The sequence below is a fragment of the Chrysochloris asiatica genome, unplaced genomic scaffold, assembly GCF_000296735.1.
Source record: "Chrysochloris asiatica unplaced genomic scaffold, ChrAsi1.0 scaffold00055, whole genome shotgun sequence".
NCBI classification, from domain to species: domain Eukaryota; kingdom Metazoa; phylum Chordata; class Mammalia; order Afrosoricida; family Chrysochloridae; genus Chrysochloris; species Chrysochloris asiatica.
Genome location: NW_006408573.1, coordinates 6,389,812 through 6,409,237, shown reverse-complemented (window position 1 = coordinate 6,409,237; position 19,426 = coordinate 6,389,812). Strand labels below are relative to the sequence as shown.

The 19,426-nt window shown below is 44.9% G+C and overlaps 1 protein-coding gene across 1 annotated transcript in view; it reads right to left on the bottom strand.

Annotated features, from left to right (window-relative positions):
* Positions 1-19,426, bottom strand: part of NLRC5 (NLR family, CARD domain containing 5) — a 73,867-nt gene that overhangs the window by 23,381 nt on the left and 31,060 nt on the right. Inside the window, exons 19-25 of the mRNA XM_006863619.1 lie at positions 18,426-18,515; positions 17,422-17,505; positions 14,037-14,120; positions 11,340-11,429; positions 11,103-11,165; positions 9,701-9,703; positions 4,826-4,909 (exon numbers count right to left, since the gene is read on the bottom strand). Of these exons, the coding sequence (XP_006863681.1) occupies positions 4,826-4,909; positions 9,701-9,703; positions 11,103-11,165; positions 11,340-11,429; positions 14,037-14,120; positions 17,422-17,505; positions 18,426-18,515 (498 nt within the window). The remainder of the gene's footprint in view (positions 1-4,825; positions 4,910-9,700; positions 9,704-11,102; positions 11,166-11,339; positions 11,430-14,036; positions 14,121-17,421; positions 17,506-18,425; positions 18,516-19,426) is intronic.

The following is a 19,426-nucleotide window of genomic DNA, read 5'->3' as shown; positions in this document are numbered from 1 at the left end:
AAGTATCTCAAAATCACCATCATCACCACTCCAACCATCACCACCACTACTACTCAACATGATCATGCCCAAAACCACCACCACAAACGTCACCAGCACCACCAACTTGGCGTCACCATGCTCATTATCACCACCACCATGACCTCCACCACCACCTTCAAAAAAGCAGCTCCTGTATTTCCCATTTCTGTGCCCCTCCTCAGCATTACACTCAACCAGTCCTTATCTTCCCCTTCAACATCTGCTGACCATTCCAGCAGGCTTTTAGGAGTTAAGAGAAAAAACAGTTGGCTTTGACCCTGCCTGCAGCTGGTATAAGCTGGGAGCCACAATTTCTGAATAAGAGTAAATTCGGGGGAAAATACAAATGTTTGGAGGATTCATTTAACAAACAGATTTCTTCTATTATCTTGGGAATGCAATATTGGAAATGGAACTTGAACACTTTCTTATTTCCCATTCTTACAGTGTTCTGTGGCTTTTACTACAGTTTGAAAAACAAACACCTAGGGTGCTCTGGAATATCTGATTTTAGTTCTACACTTTCTCAAACTAATTTTGTCTTTGATTATTGTAATTTGAAGTTTGTTTCACTTCACTTACTTATTTTACAGGTGCTGCTGGGTAGATTCCAACCTTTTTTTAAGGTAACCATATTTATTAACTAAAGATATGAAAGTTGTTGCATTTGTAATTTTGAAAGCATTCCAGTATAAAAGGACAAATATTTCTAAAGTTTATTTAAAAAGAATTTACCACTTAGACTAACAAGCCACGCAGACCAGTTCTCTGCTGTTCAATTTAGCTGTGGGTAGCAGAAACATTTACTTTCTCTATGTTGCCAGATTATTTATATGAGCTTCACACTAAAGAATATCCAGCTTGATGCCTTATTTCTGTGTGGAATCTCCTTTGAAAGAAACATTCCAGTAGTGTAGTGGTTACAAATTGGGCTGCGAACCGCAAGGTCAGCAGTTCAAAACTACCAGCTGTTCCACGGGAGAAAGAGGAGGCTTTCTGCTCCCATAAAGATTTCCAGCCTCGGAAACCCTGTACAGGGTTGCTATGAGTCGGAACCAACTCCACGGCACATAACAACAACAACAACAACAACCTCTCATCAGACCCACACCCAAACCAAAGTCCAAATGCAATGCTACTTCCTTTCTTAGGACATGTTAATTGGATTTCTTCTCCAAGAAGGAGGAATGAGATCGTGAGAGGAAAAGAAAGCCACGAATGAAAATTATTTGAAAGTTTACATTGTGGGTGGGAAAGAAGGTAACATTTTGAAACCACTACTAAAATGTATTGGAAGAAGTGCAGCCAGAGCGCCCCCTGGAGGCCAGGATGACCAAACGTCATCTCTTATACTTCGGACATATTGTCAGGAGGGACCAGTCGCTGGAGAAAGGTATCATGTTTGGTAGGGTGGAGGGTCAGAGAAAAAGAGGAAGACTCTCAATGAGATGGATTGGCCAAGTGGCAGTATCAATGGGCTCAAGTGTGGCAACAGTAGTGAGGTTGGCCCAGGATCGGGCAGTGTTTTGTTCTGTTGTGCATAGGGTCGCTATGAGTTGGTACCAACTCGATGGCACCTAACAACAACAACTAAATGTGAGTGCTTTCACATGTATGTTATAATTGGATTGTCATTGGATCCCAACCTTTTGATTCATAGCTGAGCATACCCCTTTTTGCCACCCAAGGAAATGTGTCTATGAGTACTGGTGTGGTGCTGCAGGATAAGCACTGGACTGCTAACTACAGTTCAAAGTCACCAGCCGCTCCTTGGAAACGCTATGAGTTGGAATCGATTCTACAGCACTTAACAACATCTATGTGTACCTCTATCTATATAAGGAGCCCTGGTTGCAGAGTGGGGAAAGAATTGGTCTGCTAACTACCAGGTCGGGAGAAAGACCAGGCTATCTGCTCCTGTAAAGATTTACCATCTCGGGAACCTGTAGAGCAGCTCTGTCCTATTGGATCGTGATGAGTCAGCATTGGCTCATCAGCACTGGGTTTATACCGACCGATATCCACACCATTGCCAACTCTTGGTAACCCCCTGTGGATCAGAGTAAACAAATTCCATGGGCTTTTCAATGGCTATAATCTTACAGAAGTCAGGCACCAGGACTTTCTTTCAAGGTACCACTGGGTGGATTCAAAGTGCCAATTTTGTGGGTTGTAATCAAGTGTGGAGGGAGGAGCTCTGGTAGCGGAGTGGTTATGAATTGGGCTGTGAACCACAAGGTCAGCAGTTCGAAACTATCAGCTGTTCCGTGGGACAAAGACGAGGTGTTCTGCTCCTGTAAAGATTTACAGCCTCAGGAACCTTGTACGGGGTCGCTATGAGTCAGAACCGACTCCAAGGCACACAGCCAAGTCAGCCAAGCCAATCAAGTGTGGCACTGTGGGTTAATGTTCCAGACTGCAAAGCCGTTTGGACTGCAAGGTTGGCAGTTCAAACTTACCAGCTACTCCTCGGAAACCCTATACAGGGTCTCTATGAGCTGGAATTGACTCGATGGCACTTAACAACAACAACAATCAAGTGTAAACTGTTGGTGCCACCCAAGGAAATAAATACAATACAGTCATGCATCACATAATGTCTGTTCAGGCAACGTCCAAATGTATATACATCCATGCTCCCTGAAGGTTATAATGTTGTTAAGTGCTGTCAAGTCGGTTTTGACTCATAGAAACCCTGTATAGGATTTCTGAAGAGAGGCTGGTGGATTTAAACTGCTGACCTTGTGATTCAAAGCAAACTTGTGGTCCAGTGCATTATCCTGCAGTACCACACCAGGACCTCATAAGATTATAATGTTGTTGTTGAGTGCCATTGAGTCAATTCTGATTCATAGCAACTATCTAAATTGTTTCTGAGGAGTGGCTAGTGGGTTTGAACTGCTGACCTTGTGGTAGTAGTCAGGTGTTTATCCTACAGTGCTACAACAGGACTCCCACGGTTATAATAGAGGTCAGAAATCCTGACTGGAGAATGGGATGTAACAAATCCAAGAGCACCCCCCTTGCAACACGTGCATCTGATGTCTTGTATACAAAGCGATAGTGCTGCTAAGTAATGCACACGTGACCTATGATACATCTTGATAGTTGTAATAGATGCTATGTTACTGGCTTATGTACTACACACTGCACTCTGGTTTCTATCTACTGTGTATGACCCACAAGCCAAAGCATCAGTCTCATGGATTGTGCACTTCTTGGATATTATATTCCAAAAATCTTATCATGAAGTGCCTCTCTCTCTCAAATGCGGTAGAACCATTTGGAAATGAAACCAAGCATGATTAAACATGAAGGTGGATTGTTAAACATCCATGAATACTATAGTTGCTCACGATTTAGGCAATCATACTTGTCAATAGTGATGGTCCTCAAAAACAAAGAAAAAAATTCTCCAAGCTGTTAAAGGATCGGCTTCATTGAAAGCTACAAGGCTAGTGAAAATGGGAGCAGGACCTAGATCAGATTCGGAGACATGGCTCATGATGTGGACTGAGGACCAAACACAAAGTGATGCCCTCTCAGCATGTTGCCATCACAGCTAGGGCATGAAGGTTGTTCGAGATGCTTGAAGAAAAGGAGAGGCCAGATTACGATATAGTGTTTGCCCAGCGTCCACTACTGCACAATCTCCAAATCTCATAACGTCCCATTTCACAGGATGAATCATGGATGTTAAGGAATGTATAACTGCATTCTTTTTCCGAACCGCTCTCTTTGTTTCCTGCTGGCCCTACGCTAGATTCCTAATGGTTCTGAGCAAAAACTCTGACTTACACTCGCTCTGTGCTCCATTTCCCCATGTGAAAAATGAGTACCTACAGTTGTTGGAAGTCTTGGTGGCACTATGATTAGGTACTCAATTGCTAACCGAAAGGTTGGCATTTTGAATCCGCCCAGGGCTCTGTGGAAGAAAGACCTGGCCATCTGCTTCTGTAAAGATTACAGCCACGTTCTTTCATCGGGGCAGTTGGACTGTGTCACATGGCATCACTGTGAGTCGGAATCAGCGTGATGGCAACAACAACAAGGATTGTAGGAAAGAGAAAAAGAGTCTGGCAGGGGGAAAGTGCTCGGTCAGCGTCAGTGTTAGCTATTGCTGTACTATGAGTTTTCCATTCCTGAGGAGGAGGTCACATCCAGACAGGCGCTATAAACACTTCCTTCTTAATGTTGATGTTGTTGTTAAGTGCCGTAGAGTCAATTCTGACCAATAGCAACCACTGACCTTGCAGTTCAAATGATTTTGCAATCTAATACATTAGCCCACAGCGCCACACCAGGATGTTGTTGTTGTTGTTAGGCCAACCTCACAATTGTTGCCACACTTGAGCTCATTGATGCTGCCACTTTGCCAATCCATCTCCCTGAGGGTCTTCCTCTTTTTCTCTGACCCTCCACCTTACCAAACATGATATCGTTCTCCAGCGACTGGTCCCTCCTGACAACATGTATGAAGTATGAGAGATGAAGTTTGGGATACCAGAGCCCAAATGTTCCCTGGTGGGCTTTCAGCCCCTCCCCACATGGAGCTCATGGATCTTTAATTTTAGATCCCACCAGTCAGCAAGTCCTGGTCGGAACCAACTCAAAGTCCTATTTGGAGATTCCAAGGAGCAGCTGGTGGGTTTGAACTGCTGACCTTGTGGTTCACAATGCTGATCCTACAGAACCACACCAGGAGTCCACAGATACAGACATACACAGATATCTATGTGCATGGACACACGCACCCCTCCAGTATCACCCAGGTGCATGTCTCTGTGCTCTGCCCTCAACTTACTCTAGGTGGCTAATGTCTTCACACTTGCTCAGTATCCCGCACAGTGGCTTCACATGCGTTGAGAGGAGGTTGCATTTGGTGAACCTTTTGGAGGGGAGAAACAAACATTGGTTGGTTGTTTTGGTTATGAAGAGCACCTAGCCCTCTAGACCCTCATGCAGACTCTGAGCTCCAGGTGGGGGCTCTAGCAGCCACCACATTCACCCCAAGTAGATCCACCCCACTGGGCATGCCCACTGCCTCTGCAGCAGTGCTGCTTCAAGCCTGGTGTTAGGACCCTTGCCAGCATCACTTGTTGCACTTTGTTGAAATACAAGTTCTGGGACCTCAGCTCAGATCCATGGAATCAGAAGTACTGCGAGAGGACTCAGCAATCTGTGCTATAATGAACCCTCCAGATGATTCCCATTCAAGCTCCAATCGAAGAAATATAGCTCTGGGGTTATTTTAATGACTGGAGAGTTTCTTCACCTCTCTATCCTCAGATATGGAAGTGGGGAAGGGAATGTGTGTGGTGTTTGCTCTTGTGGAGGGCCACTGATGCTGGGACTAAAAGTCTATCTTTGGAAAGTCTATCTTTGGAAAGGCTAGAATGAACCACACATCAAAGGCAATGAAGGGGCTATGACAGCCAGAATTTTTTTAAAAAAAGCAAAAGTCTCTAAAAATCATTGTGGAATTTGATCACTGTTTATCGTCTTCATGGTTTTTCAATATTCCTAAATACTACATTATGTTATTATTTACTTGATATTTTCTTTAAATCACGTATTTTTTAAAAAGGAACACTTTTATTTAAAAACAAAACCTTGTACCAATAACTTAAATGGAAATCAGTTACCATGTGATGCAAATAGACCATAAGCATAAAATGAAAGTGAAATATCATTATCATGAAATTTTATGAGGGTTGTTGAGGACTCTCCCTTTATTAAAAAGGGAGTTTAGGGAGCTCTGGTAGCATAGTGGTTATGAATCGGGCTGTGAACCGCAAGGTCAGCAGTTCAAAACTACCAGCTGTTCCATGGGAGAAAGATGAGGCATTCTGCTCCTGTAAAGATTTACAGCCTTGGAAATCCTGTACAGGGTCGCTATGGGTCGGAACCGACTCCATGGCACACTTCCAGCCAGCCAGCAAGTGTTAGAGAGGTGTTAAAGACTCACAATGCCCAACTGAGACTTCCTTTTTACCTTAGTCAGAAATGGAACTTAAAAGGGAGTAATTTTGCGCTGGATTGCAAAGTCAGTTTGAACTGCAAGATTGGCAGTTCAAGCTCACCAGTCACTCCTTGGAAGTCGTATACAGGGTTGCTATGGGTCAGAACTCACTTTTGATGGCACTTAACAACAACAACAACAATTTTCTTACCAAGGGATTCAGTGATGTTGAACTACCCTCTCCTGAAAATCATCTAAAAATACAACCTTCTAAAAATCATCTCATTGTGGTCTGTGTCCTATAGTTTGGAAAATCCTGATGTATAAATTCTTTCAGTCAGGATGGCATTGGGTTATGACAGAGATCGAGAAAGCATGGATCACGGCTGTCTGCTTCTGTATAATCTGAGAGCAAAGAATGATTTTTACATGATCAAATGGTGGGAAACAATTTTTTTTAAAAAGAGTACTATTTTGAGACTTCCAGGAAGATAGCAGACTAGGAAGCCACAATACAAGGACTCTCTACCACAAACATACAAGATACCAAATGAAACAGACACAGGTGAAAATCCTGGCAGCCTGAACTTCAAAAGAAAGCTCAGGGAGGTGGATGAGTGCTTGCTGAGAGGAGAAGCTGAACAGGGATGGTGAGAGAGGGAGACTGGTGAAGGGCTGGCCAGATGTAGCTGGACCATCTTGTGGGCAGCTTTGGCAGCCGAGGGAGGTCTGGCAGGGCAGATTCCAGTGGGTGATGGGAAAGTTATGATTTTTACTCCCTCCCCGAGCCCCACCATTCGCTATTGACCATAAGTGTGGCCAGCTCCCACCCTCATCCACCCCCAGCACAGAATCTGCTCTTGGAGAACCCAGAGCCATGTGATGGGAGTCCCATAAGCAGGAGGTAGGGGCTGGCTGCATTGGGGGCTGGTTTCAGGTGGGCTGTACCCTAGACCTATAACCAGCATTTAATCAATCACTCTGCCCTCAGATTCCCAGTGGTCCTAACAGACACACTGAAACTAGCTCATCCAGGGCCTCAACGAATGACTTCCAGAGTGAGTGCCCTGAACGTAGATAACACCAAGGCCTGTAAGAACTCCATCTAGGGTCAGGAACTCTGCTGTCATAACCCACCCACACCCACATTGTGAGCTCCTTGAATTGCAGGAACCCCCCCAGAGATTTCTCCCCTCTGGGTCCAATAACAGCACTGTTTGTTTTTACAAATACCATAAGCTCACAATGTCCCGGAGACAACAGATAATTTTAGCTCATAAGAAGGAACGAGAGAAAGGGTCAAACAAATGACCACGATGCAGAGACAGAAGATGTTTCTGAAGAAGAAAAGGGAGTGGAACTAACCGAAAAAGAATTCAAAAGAATGAAAATTAGGTACCTTCAAATATCAAGGAAAGCATGGAGGAACACAGTAAAAACTTTAGAAGAATTCAGGAAAACACTACAAGAACAAACAGACAAAGGAAATGCAAATTTTGAAACAACACAAAACCTGCAATTAGAAATCCAGAAGATTAATACTGAGATCTCAGAAATGGACAAAACATTGAAAAGGAAAAGGAGTAGATGTAAAGCAATGGAAGTCTGCATTAATGAGCTTGAAGATTAATTTCTCAATACTAGTATGCTAGAAGAATAATCAGAAAAAAGAATTTTAAAAATCCAAAAATAGCCTAGGAATTATGTGGGAGACCAGGAAGAGGAACAACTTATGGGTGACTGGAATTCCAGAACAGAAAGAGACAAGCACAGAGAAAATTGTCAAAGAAAACTTCCCTAACATCATGAAAGAGGAAGATAAGCACACAAGAAGCTGAATGAACCCCAAACAGCATAGATCCCAAAAGAAAATCACCAAAATGTATCATAATCAAACTTCCCAAAGTCAAAAACAAAGAATGAATCCCAAGATTTCAGAAAAATGAAAATTACCTACAAAGAGAACCAATGAAACTAAACTGTAATTTCTCAGCAGAAACCATACAGGCAAGCCGGCAATGGAATGATACATTCTAAACTCTGAAAAAGAAGATTGCCAACCAAGAAGCATATACCCAGCAAAGCTGTCCCTCGATGGTAGGTGGTGGTTATGTGCTGTGGAGTCGGTTCTGACTCATAGCGACCCTGTACAGGGTTTCCGAGGCTATAAATTTTATGGGAGCAGAAATCTCATCTTTCTCCTGTGAAACAGCTGGTAGTTTCGAACTGCTGTCCCTGAGGTTAGCAGCTCGATTCATAACCAAAAAGATTGCCAACAAAGAAGCATATACCCTGCAAAGCTGTCCCTCGATACAATGGAGAAATTAGGACATTTCCTGATAAACAGAAATGAAAGGAATTTGTAATGACTGGATCAACTTTACAAAAAATGCTAAAGGGTGGTCTTTGGACTGAGAAGCAACAACAGTAAACAACCACCTGAGATTACCACCCGTGACAACACCACCCAGAACTCAATCCAAACCTACGAAACTGAAAGCAGGGAACCAGAGATATCAGTGTATAATTCAGTCAACTTCAAAGCAAGAACGGGGAATGGTGTAGATAATAGAATTTACAAATAGCAAGGAAGTCAAGTGGATTTCAAGATAAACCAGACAGTTTTAAGCAGGGAAAAAATTAATAAATTACAGGGTAACTTCAAAGTAAAATAATGCATCTGCACATCAAAATTATAAAAAGAAGAAAATCAGAAAGATTTAGTAAACACTTGTTGTTGTTGTTGTTAAGTGCCGTCGAGTCGGTTCTGACCCATATGGACCCTTACAGGGTTTCCAAGGAGCAGCTGGTGATTTTGAACTGCTTACCACATGATTTAAACCGACTTTGCAGTTCAGTGCATTAACCCACAGTGCCACAAATGAAAATGAAAAGAAAACCCATAAACAAAATGAACTCAGCATAGAAACAAATAATCACACACAAAAATGACAGCAATCAACTCATATCTATTGATAATTACACTGAATGTAAATGGATTTCATGTACCAGTCAAAAGACATAAAGAGCAGAATGGAAAACAGGATCCTTCAATATGCTGTCTAGAAGTGACACATCAAAAAGATGGCGACAGCCTAAATGCCCATCAACAGAAGAATGGTTAAACAAATTTTGGTGCATACACACTACAACAGAATACTACAAAATGCTAAAGAATAATGATGAATCTGTGAAACACCTCACAACACGGTTGAACCTAGGGAACATTATGCTGAGTGAAACTAGTCAACCAAAAAAGGACAAACATTGTATGAGACCAACATTGTAAAAAGTTAAAAATAAAAGTTTCAGTTTTTTTAAAAATAAAAGAAACCATCTATGATGATTGCAGGGGTTAGGAGGAGGGCAATTGCTCATGGGCTAGAGGACAGACACGCTAACATGGGTGACAGGGCAGGCAATATACAAGAGGGAGCTTAGCAGAGGAAAGGTGAAGGGAGCAGGAGACACTGGCAGGAACGTAGTGGGTAAAGTGAATAGAGGTAAATGCTGTCAACTGTTGGGACAGGGAGGGGATTGCAACCAGGTAATGAAGCAAAGGAGCTCTGGTAGTGTAGTGGTTATGAATCGGGCTGCGAACCTTAAGGTCAGCGGCTCGAAACTACCAGCCGCTCCGCGGGAGAAAGATGAGGTTTTCTACTCCCGTAAAGATTTACACCCTCGGAAACCCTGTACAGGGTCGCTATGGGTCGGAACCGACTCGATGGCACTTAACAACAACAACAACAATGAAGCAAAGTATATGATTTGTTGAATGCAAAACTGATGATCTGCTCTGTAAGCCTTCACACAATTCACAGTAAAAGTTTTAAAAAATAATAAAAATAAAAAAAGAGTACCATCTCATGACATATCAACATTATATGAAATTCAAATTTTATGGTTCATAAATACAGTTTTATTGAAACAGTCATATGCATTTGTTTATGTATTATCTAGGTCTGCTTTCAAGTCATAACAGCAGAATTAAAAAGAGATAAGAGACCACATGGCCTGGTAGTAAAAAATATTTACTACCCTGGGTGATGCAAATGGCTACCATGCTTGCCTACTAACCAAAACAGTTCAGTCCACCCGGAGATACTTTGGAAGAAAGACTTGAAAATCTACTTTTGAGAAATCAGCCTATTGTGGCATATGTGGGGTTACCCTGAGTTGGGGTTGACTTCACAGCAACTATGGGGTTTTTTTGTTTTGTTTTGCTAACTCTCTACAGAAAACGTTTGCCCACTATTGGGCTAGGAAGATGAGACTGCCTGAATTCATATTCGACATCACCACTTCCTGCTGTGTGATCTTGTATGAGTCAATATGCATAAAGCTCTAAGCTAGGTGCCTTGTAGTTCAGCAGCTCTCAGCAAAAGTTAACTAAATGTTATCTATTTCGTTTCTTGTATTTCATGCTGAGGAACCTGGGTTTAAAGAGGAGAAAGGACTAGCTTAAGGTCTCAATGTTAACCAGTGGCATCCTCTCTGAATTGCAGCCCTTCTCCCTTATCCTTGGGAGAAGGATGAAGTTGTCTGCTTCTGTAAGGAGTTAATCTTAGGAACTCTATAGAGCAGTTCTACCCTGTCCTGCAGGGTCTACAAGTTGCAACTGACTCGACAACAGTAGGTCCCTTATCTTGACCCCATTACAATGTCTTCCTCCTTCTCATCTGATCCAGAGCATTGGTCCAGAGTCAGCAAGGGCAAAGTCATTCACATCTGAGTGATGTTCTACACGTCACTTTCCTGAATCCTTTTTGGCTCCCTGCAATATAGTGATTCCTTTCTACAACTACGGAATCCTAGAGCCAGAGCAGTTAAGCAATGGGTCCAAGGTCCTCTGTGGAGCTGGAATTTAAAGCCTGGTGGGAATGTGGCAAAACCCCTTCATATTCCCAGGCTTCCTGTGTTCTATTTCTCCCTGACATGGACTCGCTGTATGCCCTTGAACAAAAGACTACCTCTCTCTGGGCCTGTTTCTTCATGTTAAAAACACCTTGGATGACTTTGCGTGGGTCAGATAGTCCTTGCTTTGTTCTGGATACCTTGGAGGTCATGTCTACTCACCCCCAGTGACCCCTGGCTGCCAGGGTCTGATGAGGTCACTTACCCACAGCTCACATCTTCTTGCTCCTCACTGGACCTGAAGTGCACGGATACATGACTCAGGGACCTGGAGGAGATAGCACTGAGGTCAGCCCACATTTGCCACAGCCTGAAGATGCCCCCAGGAGGCAGCCACCCCTCCCCCTGAAGCACAGTCTCTGGCTTGGACCCTACCACCTTTATTCCACCCCAGACACAATGCTCTAGAACTCTTGTCCCAGTGGTCCAGGCCACTGCCCACCTGAGCTCCAACTTCTGAGTCCGAGGACACAAACTGAAGATGTTGGCCAGCAGCAAGGGGCTCCTTGGAGGCAGTCTCATCTGACTCAGTCTAAAAAAGCAAGAGTCAGGTCCTATATCAGCAAATCACAGTCAAGCAAGGCCAATGGACAAGGGACCTGGGCAGGCTGGAGGGAATCGCCCGGGTCCACGAACCAATGGGAAGAAGGCACGGGTGCAGGAGGTGAAACAGACCTGGGTTTGACTTTTAGGTCTGCTCACTGGCTATGGCATCTTGGACATCCCTCAGTTTCCTTGTCTGGGAAACAGGCTTAACTGTGGAATGCCGTCCTCCCAGGATGCCATGAGGATTTAATGAACCAAGTTTGAGAACAGCCTAGCTTGCTGTCATTATTACTCTTATTTTTCCCTGAAAAAAGACTTAACAGGTGAGTCCTTAATGAGAGTAAGCAGGAAGTTCCAGGCCTCTAGAGTAGTTTCCCAACCTCAGCACTAGTGTGGGTTGGAGCTGGGTAGTAGTAGGTTTAGTGCAAAAATTATGGGTTAAGTAAACCAAAGTTTGTTGTGAGGACTCTTCTGGGCACTGCAGGATGCTATTCCCTGGACACATACACCGCCCCCACACATGCACACAGACACACCCACAAGCACACACACAAACATATACACATACCACAGATATGCACCCACATGTGCATGAATGCACACACACATACACAATGCACGCATACACAGACACTACATACATGCACAGTCATGCATATATCCCAAAAGAACACACATGCACACACAGCACAATGCATGTATGCACACAGCACTGTATACACACATTGCTGCACACGCACACACTACATACACAAACATACACTCACACCCCCATAAACACACACACACACATGCAAACACCCCCATGTTCACATACATACCACACACATGCACACACCATATGCACAAACATGCAGACACACCCCACATATGTACACACATACACAACACACATGTACACACACATGTACACGTGAACATCCTACATGCACACATGCACACACCACACACATATGCACACATACCACACACAGGATAAAAGTTCCTTGGGATGAAAACCCAAACTCCTTCCCACGGTGACCAGCCCTGGGTGACCCAGCCCCTACCCATAATTCCATCTCCTCTCCCAGGACTGCCAGCCACTGTGTGCCCTTGACTTTAGTCTCCTCCCTGCTCCTTGAGGCCCTTCCAAGCTGAGCCTTAGGGCCTTACCCATGCTGTTCCCTTTGTCTGAAATGCTGTTTCCTGCTCTCCACAAGGGCTGCCTCCTTTTCCTTCAGACCATCCAGTTCAGAGTCTCCTCAGAGGCACTCCCTGACTTCCCTGCCATTGTCTAAGTCACCTCCCCAGACACTCACCACCACATCACTTGGGAAAATACCTTACCACTGTCCAAATTCACCTTATTTGATTTGATTTTGCTGATTTCCAGTTAGGAGCCCTGGTGGCACAGTGGTTAAGCATTTGGCTGATAACCAAAAGGTCGGTGTTCAAACCCTACAGCTTCTCCCCAAAAGAAAGCTATGGCAGTATGCTTCCATAGAGATTTCAGCCTGGGAAACCCTGAGGGGCTGTTCCCCTGTGTCCTGTGGAGTGGCTATGAACCCACAGTGTGGGGTTGGATTTTGGTTGGTATTGTCCAGCTCCCTCTACTACAAGGTAAGTTCCAGAAGACAAGCGCATAGACAGTTTTTTCCTCTGTGGTATTTCCTGTACTCCAAATAGTGCCGGGCACATAGTAGGTCTAGTGCAAAAATGATGGGTTAAGTAAACCAAAATCAAAGCCCAGGTGAGGGTCAGTCTGGCCACTTGATGACCAAGAAGTTGAGGGCTGATGCTGTGTGACTTAGACATACAGAAGGCCCTCTCTGGTCTGAGGTTTCCTACCTCATTTTAACTAACTATCATCTTTTGTGTCCAAAGGAACCCTTCCTCTCCTGGCGGGTGAGGGCTGTGTTGTACCTGCTCACCTTCTTTTCCCTCCCGCCCCTGGCCCAGAGGACCTTGGGTGTGATGTGAGCTGTCTTAGGCATCCCAGAAAGTCTCAGCATTAGGACCGATGCTGCTGCTGTTAATGTTATGATTAATTTCCTGTTGTATTTTTCCATCTCAGCTGCAGCTGCTTCACCCCTCCCATCCTGCTAGAGGAATATTTAAATAAATCCTTTTTAAATTCTAACCAGTCCAAGCTGAAATTAGAAAATAGAGTTTTAAATACTTTGGGGTTCATTGCTTAAATTCTCCCTTTACACAGTTTGATGGTGACCTTTAAAACACCGTTGTGACATATACACAACCTACGTCTACAAAATCTCTTCCACGGGGTGGGAGCGTGGAATGAGGGCGCTTATGACTTTCCATATGTCACAGGCTTTGTGTCCTTCAAGGTACTTTTAGGGTCACTGTCCTGTCTGAGTTGGAACCCTGGAAAGAGTGCAAAAAGGGGTTGGGGACTATTCATTCCATTTGTTAGATTAGGAGATGAAGGTTCAGAGGGGTCAAACAACTTCCAAGGTTGATGAAGCATTAAGGTGGAGCTGGAAGCAAACTGGAGCCCCAGTTGTAGCCATGAAGCAATGAATCTGTCCTCAGGGAAGGGGGAAGTTGGAAGATGGGATGGCTTTGCAATGACCAGGGGAAGACCAAGTCTTACTTCAGCAGGCTCAGCTGGGGGAGCCGGGGGCAACAGTGCAGTAGGGTTTCTAGGCTCTCATCACTCAGGAACTCACAGGACAACCTGTGGATAAAAACATCTGAATTAAGGGGTGGGGGGGCAGGGGCGGAGAGGAGCTGGGCACATGGTCTCACACCCAGAGCCTTCTGGAGACAGGCCCTAAGCCAGTGTTGCCTCAAACGTTCCCTCCAAACACTGGGGCCTTGAGATACCATTGCAGGGTGACGGAAGACAAAGGCCATGTATGTTTGGAAACTGCTGAGCGAAACCAAATTCAGTAATTTTCCTTGCTGTGGAACTTTCCAGAGCCTATACTATGCTGCTATGAATTGTGCATTGCCAAGAGTCCTGGTGTGGTGGTGTAGAATAAGCATTGGACTGTTAAACCCACCAGTCGCTCCTCAGAGACCCAACACAGGGTCGCTATGAGTCGGAACCAACTGGACGACACTAAATAACAATATTAAAGCCAGTGAAGCATGAGGCTGGGGTCTTCTGTGAAGGGTTCTCCAAATTAGATCATGGACCATCCTGTGAAGTAGGTCCACCAGAGTGAGGAAGGGGGAGTGGGAGAGGCACAATGTGTAAGATGAATAATGGAAGAGCTGCTCACTCTTCATCTTGAGTGTTCATCTTTACTCCAGAGGGTGGGAGTTCCACATTCATACTGTGGAGGTGGACCAATAAACACACCGTGAAAAACACCTGAGACAACCAGAAAGGAGGACATTGACTGGGTACTTGATGATTAAGGAAATACTGGTATTTTAGCTCTGTTGATAATTTTGTGGTTATGTAAATAATGATAATAATAATAAGGTCCATATCTTTTGGTTAAAGGATCCCTGGTAGCACTGTGGGGTAAGTAGTGCACTGCTAACCACAGGTCAGCAGTTGAAATCCATAATCATTTTACAGTGGAGAAAGCTGAACAACACCATGTGGCCGGGGGCTCAGGGTCAACATCACTAGTGAAAGCCATACTGAGAATATCTGATATGACGAGCAGGACAACTCACGTCTGTGGTGTTTTCCCCCAAAACTTATAACCACAGTGTAGTCATGAGAAAAACATCAGTTAATCCCAAACTGAGGACATTCTATAAATGCTTCAAAACTGTCAAGGACAAGCGAAACAAGGGAAGAATGCGAAATTGTCACAGACCAAGGAGCCTAATGACACACGATTAACTGGGTGGGATCTTGGATCCTGGAAAGTGCATTAGTGGAAAAAATAGGGAAAATGTTCATAAAATTTGTTGTTGTTGTCAAGCGTTGTTGAATACGTTCCAACTCACAGTTAGCCTGCATAGGGTTCCCAAGGAGTGGGTGGTAAGTTTGAACAGCTGACATTGTAGTTAGCAGTCCAGTGCTTGTACTGCAGTACATAATGTCTAGAGTTTAGTAACTAACACTGTCTTAATGTTGGTTTCTTAGTTGCGACAAATCTACCTTGGTTGATAGAGGAAACGATGTTGTATGTTAGCAGTCTGCAGAAATTCCCTATTATCTTCACAGATTTTCTTTAAACCAAGTCTAAGACTAATCTAATATAGTTTCATTAAAAAATTAACTGGGGAAATATATAGTAGTGATGGTTACACAATGTTGTGAGTGTATTTGTTGTTGTTAAGTGCCATCGAGTCACTTCTGTCTCATAGCAATTCTGGATCAGGTTTTGGAGGAGCGGCTGGTGGTGTGGAACTGTAGACCTTGTGGTTAGTAGTCCAGTGCTGATCCTACAGTACCACTTAATGCCACTAAATTGCACACTTAAAAATGATTAACATGGTAACTTTTATATTATACATGTCTTACCACAACTTCATCTCTTATACTTCGGACATATTGTCAGGAGGGACCAGTTGCTGGAGAAGGATATCATGTTTGTTAGGGTAGAAGGTCAGAGAAAAAGAGGAAGATCCCCAGCAAGATGGATTGGCATAGTGGCAGCATCAATGAGCTCAAGTGTGGCAAGAATTGTGAGGTTGGCCCAGACCAGGCAGTGTTTCGTTCTGTTATACATAGAGTCACTATGAGTCAGTACCGACTCGATGGCAACCTAACAACAACAATGTCTTGTTGTTCTGTGCTGTGGAGTCGATTCCGACTCATAGTGACCCTGTACAGGGTTTCCGAGGCTGGGAATCTTTATGGGAGCAGAAAGCCTCATCTTTCTCCCGCGGAACAGCTGGTAGTTTTGAACTGCTGACCTTGCGGCTCACAGCCCGATTCGTAACCACTATGCTACCAGAGCTCCTTAACAATGTCTTACCACAGTGAAAAATACTTAATTGGATCCACATGTCTTGATATTCAGGAAAAGCCATGTTATGGACAAAAACGAGTTGTAGAGAAATTACCTAGTAAGATCCCATGTCTGTTAAACAATGTCAAACCCCTCTCTCCAGGTTTGAATGCTTGAAAGGGAGAAAGGCCTAGAAGGACCTACCCCGGTGGACAACAGGAATTAACTCACCAGAAGGGCTGGGAGGACATTGGCGATGGGAACCAGAAAGCAAGAAAGAGAAGACTGTAGCAAAATGGAACAATGCATGTGATATGGTGTGAAGATAGTCTTGTGGAAGGAAGGCAACTAGTCATGGCTACAAAAAGGTGACAATTAAATATGCAAGGAGACCAGGAGTAGGAGGTCACGTGGACAAATGACACTATTAATTTGAAGGGGTTCTTTAGGTGTGACAATTTTGATTTGGATTTCTTTATTTGGGGGTCATTATGAGTTCTGGTGTGGCGCTGTGGGTTAATGCGCCAGACTAGAAAGCTGTTTGAACAACAAGATTGGTGGTTCAAGCTCACCAGCCTCTCCTTGGAAACCCTATACAGGGTCGCTATGGGTTGGAACCGACTCGACGGCACTTAACAACAACAACAACAACATTGAAATAAAATGATCACAATGACAACAAAAGGAAAGGTCTGCTTTGCCAACAGGAAAGCTGAGGCCCAGGCTGACTGGGCCTGATTCCAAGCCCAGTCTCTGGTCACAGATAAGGGTTCTTGGTGGTTGAGATGGTATCTTCCGAGGGCCCCAACAGGAGAGCCCTCAGAAATGATAAACTCCAGTCTCAGAGGTAGATCCAAACGGGTGCCTGGTGAGGCTCTGGGAATGGGGGCAGACTGGGCTCCCTGCTCCTTGAGTTGAGGGTGGGGGAGACCCCTGGGTCAGCATTGTGTCCCCTGAGAGTGGAGTGAGACACCTGAGATGGGATGCTATCGGGAGGCACCCTACCTTCTACTCCCAGGCCAGTGGGGTCTGGAGGGCAGGCAGAGGGAGGGCCCACCTGACCTTTAACCCGGAAACCCTTCCAGAGGCTCCCACAGGGCTCTGTCATCTACTTACTCAATTTCCAAAGGCCCTGGGCACTTCTCCAGGGCTTCCCAGAGGCGGATGAGACTAGAAGGTTCCAGTGGACACTCCCTGAGGCTGGAAAAGGACAGTTGGACAGGGCAGGGGATCAAAGGAGGCTCCTGACCTCCCTGCAGGGCGCGCCCTCCTCTTCCCAGTCTCCTCCCAACAGCCACCATTCCCACTACTCTGACAGCGACAGTAAAGGCCCCAAGTGTCTAGCTGTCCTGGCCCAGCTACTGAAGTCCTCCACATGGGCCTCAGACTGGGACCACGTTAAAATCCTTTGGGCTTCCACTTTTGCCTTCGACAGTCCATTTCCACTCTGTACTGCCTCCCCTTTTAACTGCAAATCTGACCAGGCCTTCCTCCTGCATAAAACTCTCAGTGGCTCCTCATTACCTTTACACTAAAAGCTAAATGCCTTTCCTTCACCTCACTCTGCCTCTTTCTCCCCATCTGCTCCAGTGCCACTGAAAAGCTTCCTGCCCAAGCCCTCTATGCTGCTCTTCCTGTCACACGTTTGTCTCTCTATCTTCTTCTCCTCAGGCCTCAGTGTATAGTCTTTTTGTAGGGATGTGAGGAGATTAAGACCCGGATTGTGGAAAGCCCAGCTAGGGGCAGGGGTGATAATTCTCCCAGCTCAGGCCTCAAGCAAAGGTAGCTAGCATTCTTTCTACAGTATTTGGGGTGGGAGGCAGGTCCACTTCTTACAGAAAAGTGGTACCTCAGAGGCAGAAACAGTTGACTGCCCTACTTTCTTCAGAGATATGTGAAATTTCTTCCTAAATTTTCTCTGAACTCCCTAATAGGTCATAAACAACCCCCACCAAATCACCCATTTTTCATATCCCCTCTCTCAATGGATTTTCCCAAACTCTTACTCTCAGCCCCTTGGTTCTTCTCACTCTGAGAGGGTAAAGATCTAAAGAGGGAGCTGATCTCTGACCCCTCTCAGCCCATGGTGGTTACCCACAAAGATGTAACAGAGACTGTACCGAAAGCTCTTGGGGACACAGCGCTGACTGTACCCTAAGAACAGGGCTCCAGTTGTGCACTCTGCCAAAGATTCACCAGCCAGTATATTCCTGGGAATGGAGAAATCGTTTTGAAAGAAAAATTTAAATCATCCATATTGGAATCCTAGACTGAAATCCTAGTCAGGACTGGAAGGAGTCTGAGAGACAGACAGGTTACTAGGTTCTTCGTCTAGCCTCTCATTATACAGATGGAAAGTTGAGGCCCAGAGAGGGCAAGTCCTGGAGTGAGGGAGACATGCATGGGGTGTGGTCAGGAAGAGCCACTCCTCTTTAACCAATGACTCAGCATTCAATGACTTCCATCTTCCTATAATTGGATTCCTCTGACTTTTAGAACACAGAGGGTTCCCAGAAACAGAGATCCCAGTCAGGAAAGCAAGGCCACCTGGCCTTTGGCCATGCCCTGACTGCAGACAGACAGATATAGCAACATTTCCCCCACATGTCAACCTTGACACACTAGCTATGAATTCAGTCTGTCCAGCTGGCCTGGCATTAGGACACCTTTTGTACTTACCAAGGTTTCAGTGAGACCAGGTTACCCAGCCACACTAGGGGCAGCCTGGAGCACCCCTGAGGAACTAAAGCTATTCACCATTTACTGCAAAGATGTGGAAAACAATTTCAGAGTGCCAACGCTTCTTGGCTTCAGCAATGCAGTGTGAAAGGATAGTGACTCATATGTGCCATGAGTCAGTCAAAGTCCCCAAGAGCAGCAACATGACTGCTCGCTCCTGCCCTCCCCACAGCCGCAGGTGCTAACCTGGACTTAGCACCAACACCACCATCTTCTTCCTCCTTCCCTCCCATCCTCACGGTCTTCTTCCAAGAAAGATTTAAGTCAGAGAGTTACAGGAAATTTACATGATGGGGTGGGGAATTATAGAAAGAGCAATTCATTTTCATATGCCTGACCCGGGCTAACTCTAGGGCTAACAGCGGCCAACATGTAAATGCAG